The 8,599-nt window shown below is 50.4% G+C and overlaps 1 protein-coding gene across 1 annotated transcript; it reads right to left on the minus strand.

Annotated features, from left to right (window-relative positions):
* Positions 1–5,208: 5,208 nt before the first annotated feature.
* ARC (activity regulated cytoskeleton associated protein) lies at positions 5,209–7,842 on the minus strand. Its single transcript, XM_059867862.1, has one exon. The coding sequence runs from the start codon at positions 7,348–7,350 to the stop codon at positions 6,136–6,138; it is 1,215 nt and encodes a 404-aa protein (XP_059723845.1). The 5' UTR covers positions 7,351–7,842; the 3' UTR covers positions 5,209–6,135.
* Positions 7,843–8,599: the final 757 nt, after the last annotated feature.

Consider the following 8,599-nt stretch of genomic DNA (forward strand, 5'->3'; position numbering starts at 1 on the left):
TTTCCATTAATTAATGAGTGTAGGTCCAATGACTCTCTAGGGATTTTCATCTGGAACTGTCGGAAAGTAAGGAAATAATAATGATTACAGTCAAACCTGGAAGACTCTGGGGCAAAATTGGAAACCTTATGAGTTTACCTGGCACAGGCAGGCATCTTCCAGCCTCACTTTCCTTTTTCACCTCCCATCCCCATCCCGTCCATGTTCCTCCATGGCCATCAGTCCTCATCCCTTCTCCACATGACCTCACTTCTCCCATTCTCTCAGACTTCCCTCACTGAAGCAACCCCTGATCTTATGTCCTGTGGGAATGGGCTGTGTGGGGATGGATGATGACAAGGACAGATTTTTCCCTCTTCAGTGCTTTTCCTGGTTTTAATTCCCACACTGTACAGTGGAGTTCTGCCCCCCTCTGCTGGAAGAGCTCAGCACCTCCAGCTGAGCTCAGTACCCTCAAAATTCCTGAATTGGAAGGGACCCACAAGGATCAGCAAATCCAGCTCCTGGCCCTGCAGGGAACACCCCAAAAATCCCATCAGGTGCCTGAGAGTGTTGTCCAAATGCTTCTTGAACTCTGTCAGGGCTGGTGCAGCTCTTGCTGGTTTGTTCTGCAAGGATCAGGGTTGCTCATGGCACTTTTGGCCATGTCCACAGACCATGAAAATCTAAACCTGCTCACCTGTAGCTTCTCTACACTGTCACAGGTTGGGGTGGCACTGGAAGTACTTTTGTCACTGGTCTGTCCCCTCAATGCTATTTTCCCCCACTTTTTTACTGATTCTGGCAACAAAGGCAGAGTTCAGCTGTGGAACCAAATGGCACCTTCAAAAATTTCCTTCTCACTCTTGCCAAGAGTTTGTGGTTGAAGAGTTGCAAAGAGCTGGAGACTCAGCAGCTTTCCTTGAGGCATCTTTGGCCTCCAGATCATCTCTGCCTCTCCAACCTGAGCTCAAAAAGGATCTCTGGGAGGTCCATTGGGCATTTATTCCCTGCTGTAAACTGAATTACTTCTTTTGTTTCTCCAGCTGACCCACCCAAGTGCACACTGCCAGTTGCATCCCACCCTGCACTGTTTTCCTTCATTGGAGAAAGACCAGGGATGGAGCAGGGAATGGGGCTAAATCCATTTGAGTGCAAAGATTTTCTGGAAAAGGATCTGCAGAGGCAGAGTCCTTTAGCTGAACATCTTTGGGGACAATCAATCTATTGCTAAAAATAAACATTTCAGTTTAAAACACTCTGAACTCCTTTCCCTGCTGTGTTCCCAGACTCCAGCCTGGATAACCCCTGGATATTTCAGAGGTAATGAACCCAAGGAATTGAGAATGCATCAGATAGCAAAGCCCCAGCTCCTGGATCTTATTACTTACAAAAGCTCTTTGGTTGTCAAATGGAGCTGATTGAGGTTTAATTTCTTTACCTAGTCCTCTCTTGCCTCAGTTCTGTGAATTTCTCAAACATGGGCAGGAATGTGATTGTCCTCATTTCAAAGATTCTTCTCTCAGCTGTACCCGACCAGAGCCCTGCAGGAGCCACAATCCCACAAAGGGCCACTCCTCCCAGCCTCGTGGGCTACATCTGACTCAGTTTTAGGGTCTGAAAAACTCAGTGTGTTTCATTTTTTACGTCAACATGCTTTTGCTGAGAAAAAAGATTTCCATAAGCCAGGTAACTCCAATAACCCCAAATTTTCAGAGGGCAGTAGATACTTGAGTCACCCATGAACCAAGGAAGAAAGAGCAGGAAATGAGGCAGGAAGCAATTGAAGCAGATATTTCAAAGTTTTATTGTATAAATCTACAAAAGGCTTTGCTACAATAGCAAATCAAGTGTAGCACTACTCTACTGACAGGCTCTAGTGGCTTGGTGTGATCTTGTAACTCCAACATGACACATGAGGAATAAACTGCCTGATCCAGTCAGATCAAGGGCAGGTGATGTCGGCTTACAAAGACCTTTTGGCTTCAACCCCCACAACCTGCAGCGATTCAACACGTTTGCCTTTTGCACAAGGTTGCTTGAATTAATAATATCTCTAGTAAAAATAAAAACTCTAAAGTAGTTTCATCAGTAAATGCAAAATCGCCTAGGGAGGAAAAAAAAATGCAGTGGTTGAAATCTGCTAAAGTTCCAGAGGTACAACACATCCACACTTCTCATTCATGTGACTCTGCCCCAGGAAAATAAACTACCAGTCCTTCCTGGAGAGGCTGGTAATAAAAACCAGGGTGCTACAAGTAAAGCTCCAATTTGCTGGGAGCAACAATTGAAATCAAATCAGACCCAGGAAATTCAGTTCTGCACACTCCAAAAAGCCAGCTGAAAATGTAAAAAAAAAACAACTCAGGACCAAATGACCAAGGCTAATTCCCTAAAAAAGCAGGAAAAATAAAATGCCTATTGAGGCAGTCTAGTCCCTTGGAAGAGACTGTGGAAATTAAGCACCTCAAAATCAAATATCATTTAGACCTTAAGATGATGCCCGGGAATCTGCCTTTACATGGTTTTATGGAATTTTCCAGTCCTGGACATTTTTGCTGAGCCTTGTTGGAATGTGCCTTAGGTCCCTCTGGCTTAATTCAAATGCAACAAAACATCACAGAATTTAAGTAATGTGGATTTTTTTTGCTCAACACACACACACCCCCCACCCCCCCACTGACACACACACACACACACACACACACACACACACACACACAGGACAGCTGGCTCTGGAAGAGAGAGGAACCAACTGGACCTCTTCGGCTGAGAGATGAACCAAAACTGTCTTGTCCAGCTCACTCGAGCTCTTTTTGGGCTCCCTGGGTCTGGATGGAAACAGTCACTCCAAAGCCAGCACAAGAACCCAAGTTCTTGCAGTAACTCTGGCCCATGCAGACCCAGAAAGCGCCTGCTGTCTCACAAGGCTCCTTGCTGGCAAGACAGCTGGCCCAGATGTGCAGGCTCCAACAGTTCAGACAAGCATCTGGACCATGGGATGCTTCTCCAAACTCCAGGAGCCCTTTGAGGTTTGGAACTGATACCCGCATGAAACGACTCAGGAGAGGTGAGTTACAGCGCGGCCAGCGGGGAGGGTTCGTAGCCAAGGCAGGATCAGCCCCTTGGCAAAGTTAATCAGGACAGTTTTTTTCAGTGAGGATCATTTTCTAGTGAAGATTTCTTTAGGTGAGTCCCAGCGGCCCCAGACTGCAGAGGTGCAGAATCCTCTCCACAGACAGTCAGCATCCCTGCTGTCCCCAAAGCCTGGACTTGGTTCTTCTGTTCTGCTCTCTCTTTCCATTCTCAGCACTTTCTTCCCTGCTTGGAGTACCTGGACCAGCTCAGGCTTTTCTTTGTCCTGCTGGAAGCAGCTTCCCAGTTTCATTCTGGCTCTCAGCACCTTGAATGTTTGCATTGCACTGCATGGGAGGCTCTTTGGTGCGTGGTTTGCCCTCTGTCTTCCTGCAGCACTTTCTTCTCCCCTGGGAAAGCTCTTGGACACGGAGAAGGAATCTCAGCAACAGCAGCAGGGATTGCTGGAAAAGAAAAAAAAAAAAATGCACAACTCCCATTAGATTTTTGAAGTGGAGAGAAACGGGGAATTCTCAGGAGTTGGGATTGAATTTTGCTGTGCCAGCAGATGTTGGGGTTTAAGGATTTGCCCATGGTCCAGCCAAGGGAAAGCCACAATGTGCAGTCCCTGGAGCATCAATTACTGGGGCTGGTGCTTGGGTACTGACACCAAGGAGCTGAAATCCCACCTCTCTGGTGGTGCCAGGCTGCTGCAGCCCCCGGGACTGAGGTTTCAAGACCAGCACAGCTGTTTGCCCTTGGGCTGTTCAATATCTCAGGTCAGGGCACTGGGGAGATTAAGGTAGACCCACAAGGCAAATATGGGATGTAATTACCTGTGCCAGTCTTTCCTTCAGGTGGTGGATCTGGCTGTTGGTGGCTGAGGGTCCTGAGAGCAGGTCTGATGTTGAGGCCTTTGTTTTGCAGCTTTTTCCGTGGCTTTCCTCCCAAATGCTGCATGCTGCAAAGTGATTCCTTCTCAGAGGAGGATCTGAGTGAGTCACTGGAAGCAAGAGGAGACAAAGCTTGTAATACACGGCCAGCTCATCCTCAGCAGTGACTCCCACTCCCCCATCACTCAGCCCAGGTCATTAGTGAGAAATGCTCCTTTCTCTGCACACAGAGATGTTGACAAACTGGGAACCAGTGAGAAGAGAGCTCCCACCATTCCTGAGACCAGCTCCCAGCAAGGATGCAGAGCAGACCTGCAGCTCCTCTGGGCTGTGCATGGACCTGGGATGTGCTGCCTCAGGAGGGGACTCAAGCACAGAGGTTTTTCATTAAGAACAAGGCAGGTTCTGGGGCTGAGCTAATTAAGAAGCTTCCCATTCTTCTGCCAAATTAATCAGAAAGTGCAGCATACTGCCCTCTTTCAAAACTTTTCCCATTCCTGTATTTCCCTTTGGCTGGCTCTCCCTTCCCCTGTCTCCCAACCCCAATGCTTCATATCCTTTTCCTGATGAGTTTTTTCCCAGTTCCTGCTGGACATTCTATGACCAGTTAAGCTCTGAGGAGAGAATGCCAGAGAGCTTCCTTACCTTCAGCCTCTTGGAAGGAGTCACAGCAAAGGCCTTCCGAGCCACCAGGGCCACAGGTCACCGCTGTGGCAGTGCCAGGAGCATCCCAGGGTCACTCCTGCTGCTGCATCCCTGCTGTTTATTTGGTCTGGAGGTGGATGCAGATGATGCCCAAGATGTGTCCAGCCTCGGGAAGCTTTGGAGAGCCAAACTTCAGGAATCTTGCTTCTCTCAGTCCTGTCATCAAGCACTGGCCAAAGGTGAGTGCTGAGCGTTTCCTGTCTCAACACGGAAGAAGTCACAAAGTCCAAGTCCATCTCCATCTGTGACGAGATGTTGCAGGAATTCCTCTGTGAGCAGACAGCACTCTGTCCTCAGGTGCTCCAGGACAGGGGTGCCAGGCTTTCCAGGAGCATTTGGAGTCTGTCTGTGTGAGCAGAAACTCCTTGCAGTGGTGCACAGGCTAAAACTGTGCTGGGGCACATAGATCCTCTCTTCACTTCTTTTGGCTTTTACATGGCAAAAGCTCCTGTTGTCTCCACACATCAGCATGGACTCGATTTGCTGCTCTGGGGATATTTTGCTCTGAATTTAGGGTGTGTTTGTTTGTTTCATTCAAAGAATAAGGATTTCTTTCCCTTCCCCCCCCCCAGTCTCTCTCAAAAGAGCTCTGGTGTCTCTTCTCTCTACCTTGAACACCCTTTTTTCTCTGAAAGGAAGGAGACTGCTCCTTCAATAAATGAGCTCAGAATTTAATTAGAAAATCTGTTTCCTGCTGAATGCACAGGATAATGTGCAGAGAAAGGATGAAATCTGCCTCTGCACTGCAGTGGCCTTGAACTAGAGTGAGCAGAAACTAAGACAAGAAGTAAACCAGTAAGAGCCTCTTGAGAGGAAACACATTAAAGCAGGTATTAGGTGCAGTGAAATGAAAACCACAGAAAATAATCCAGATTCTTAAAGCTTTCAGTTCCTGAAATAATAGGTTTTTTTTTTCTTCTTAAACAGAAAAATAATCAAAAAAATTACTTTAATCCTTTGGAGCAAGTAAGAGCAGGAGATTGCCGAGTGAACAGAAACCCAGAGGTCAATCAAAATCAGGCAAGGGTCAGAAAGAAAGCTGTCTCCTCAGGAAAGGGCCACCCTCTCAGAGGAGGAAGGAGAGAAGGAAAAAGAGAGATCCAGATGGGTAGGAACCCTCCACCAACTGCTGCACTCGTATGAAGTCCTTGAGAGCTGCCAGCGCCAAGCGGCTGCTTCACAAGTTGGGAATTGTCTCTAGTTTCTTGTCAGGGAATTCTCATAAAATTGGCTGTTCCCCGCAGTGGTGCCAGCAGGGTCCCCAGCACCACAGCATGGCACGGCCTGGGTGAGGGGGGCAGCCCCATCCTGGGGTGCCTCTCCCCCACCACCTCCCTCCCCCCAGGAGCAAAGCCAATCCCTCTGCTCTGGGCTGTTGGACTGAGCGCTCCTCAGGTCTCAGCCAGAACTTCCCTCCAAGGAGAAGCTTCCTAAATAAGCCCCCTTCTCCCTTCCACGGAACCCAGACCCCCCTGAGGGGAGCTCATATGACAGTGGCTGGGGGGCTGGGGGGCTCTGGTTGAGTCCCATTGCTCGGCACGGGACTGGCAGTGGTTGAGGGGGGCACGGTCTCCACGGAGTCTCCTGGCTGAACCTCAGGGGTCCTCTGTGGGCTGGGCTCCTCAGAGTGCTCCATGTTGCCTTGGACTTCCTTCCCCCTCTGGATCAGCTGCTCTAAGGTCTTGGGCAGGGGGTAGCTCAGGAAACGCTTCAGTTTGGGCTGGAGGGTGCCTACCACATACTGGATGATCTCCTCCTCATCTGCATCCACATAGAGGGTCTGGTACAGGTCTCTCTTGCGCCAGAGGAACTGATCCAGGGGCTCCCCCTCTTTCTGGGGCAAATCCAGCTCCCTTTTGATGGCATCCCTAGTCAGAGTTCCTTCGCTGTACTGCAGGAACTCCTTCTTGAACTCAACCCAGTTTTTGACGGAGTCCTGCTTGTACTCCCACCACTTTTTAGCTGGGCCGTTCATGTGGTTTTGGATCTGAGACAGCCAATATTCCTCTGTTCCACCCACCTGCTTTAAGTATTCCTCCAAGTGGCTCAAGAACTCCCGGGGATCCTCAAACACCTGGGTCTCCACCGGGGAGGCTGGAGCATCCTCCGACACGGAGACCCACTGGTAGGAATCGTGGCCCTGGGGGATGCTAGGCACCTCCCCAGGAGGAGGGGTCAGGGCATACATCTGGCTCATGTCCAGAGCATAATCATAAATCTCCCCCTCACTTGGCCTTATCTCCGGACCTCCCACCCCGACGGACACTGTCTGCTTGCCCTGCTCCCCAGGGCAGTATTTGCCTCCCATGGACTCCAGGCGGTCAGCCCACTTTTCCAGGCGGAAAAAGACCTCCTTCCAAACATTCATCTCCCTCTTGACCCACCTCTCCAGGTGGGCAATGGTCTCCTGGCATCTGATCAGGCAGGCCTTGATGGACTTCTTCCATCTCTGGTTTTCAGTTGGGACGTGGTCCTCTAAGTTGTTCTCCAACTTCCCCACGGATTTCTGCAATCCCTTCAGCTCCCGCTCCACCTGCTTGGAGACCTCTGTCAGGAGGTGCCGGTGGGTCCTCCGGACATGCTCCAGCATTTCTGCCCTGCACTTCCCTATCTGCAGGATCACATTGGGCTTGTTGGCAACTCCACGGTGCCCCTGGAAGGAGTGGACGCCCGCGCTGGTGACATTGTCCAGCTGCATGGCTCCGACTGTGCGAGTGGCAAACACAGAAAGAACTGGGTTATAAGCCCCTGGCACTAAAGCTGGATCCCAAAACCCCCCACCAGAACACTTCCTGAGAGACACACAGAGACTTCTAAACCCCCCTCCAAGGACTTTTGGACACAAACACAACCCAATCAGATATCACCGCAGAGCGAGCTGGTCGGTCCACGTGGATCCCAGAGAGAGTTGTAGGCAAATTTCTCCCGGTGCCAAGCTGGAAACGCCGGTCTCACGTGTTCAGGGGAGTCCCAGAGAGAACCAGGATCCTCCAGGAACAGAGAGAGAGGAGTTGGATAGGATGTCCAATCCCGCTGGGAATCTGGGACGCCGCAAAGTCCCCGCCGGAGAAAAATCACAGAGATGCACAAAGAAGCTGGAAGCTGCAGCAAAAATCCGGGTGATTTCTCCTCGGGCAAACTAGGTGAGTCGAAAACCGCTTTCACTGGAGATGCAAAGAGCTGCTTCTCCTCCCTGTCTGAACTGCCACTAGTCCAGGCTCCTCCATCTACTTATACTCCACGCAGCTCAACATGTGGGTGGTGCCCAGCCTCCTCTCGCACTCTCAGCGCAGCGTTCATTGGAGGAAAAGCGAGGCCGGTGTCTGTGGCAACCCAGATTTTGGCAGCCTCCCCTCGCTTGCCACCCCCTCGCTCACGCCCCCAGACTCGACGCGAGAAGCGCTTGAAAGGTGCTGGAGACAGTTGGAGAGATGGATGAGTAATCGCACCTTCCGCCTCTCGGAGCGCAGGAAAAACACTTATTCCTTCCACAACTCTTTACTCAGCAAGGTCATCATTAACATGCGTCCCCTGGCAGGGCTTGGGGAGGGCGGGATGAGGAGGAATCCGGTGTGTCAGACGCCCCCGCACACCCCCTGCACTCACACACACACACAGGGTGAGCTCACTCCTCATGCAAATGCCTGGGAACGGTGGTAAATCAGCAGAGCGAAAAAAAAATTAAAAAAAAAAAAGAAAGGGAGGGAAGAGAAAGGAAAAGCAAAGAGGAGGGGGGGGGGATGCAGAGGGGGAAACACTCAAAGGAGCCGCTTCAGCACAAATTGGAGCGCTCTGGACTTTCTCAGGCTTTGGTAGGTGGGAGTCATCCCCGCGGCTTAATTGCACCAGACCAACCACTATCTTGGGAATTTTGGGTGAGGGAGGGGGACGACATCCTGGTTTTTTACACCGAATTAAATCCGCCCATCAAAAGCCTGTTCTGTACT

This window comes from Haemorhous mexicanus, chromosome 1, assembly GCF_027477595.1.
Source record: "Haemorhous mexicanus isolate bHaeMex1 chromosome 1, bHaeMex1.pri, whole genome shotgun sequence".
NCBI lineage: Eukaryota > Metazoa > Chordata > Aves > Passeriformes > Fringillidae > Haemorhous > Haemorhous mexicanus.

Bases quoted from the DNA above. Each gene is read 5' to 3' on its own strand.
- ARC (XM_059867862.1), bottom strand. From the start codon at position 7,350: ATGCAGCTGGACAATGTCACCAGCGCGGGCGTCCACTCCTTCCAGGGG.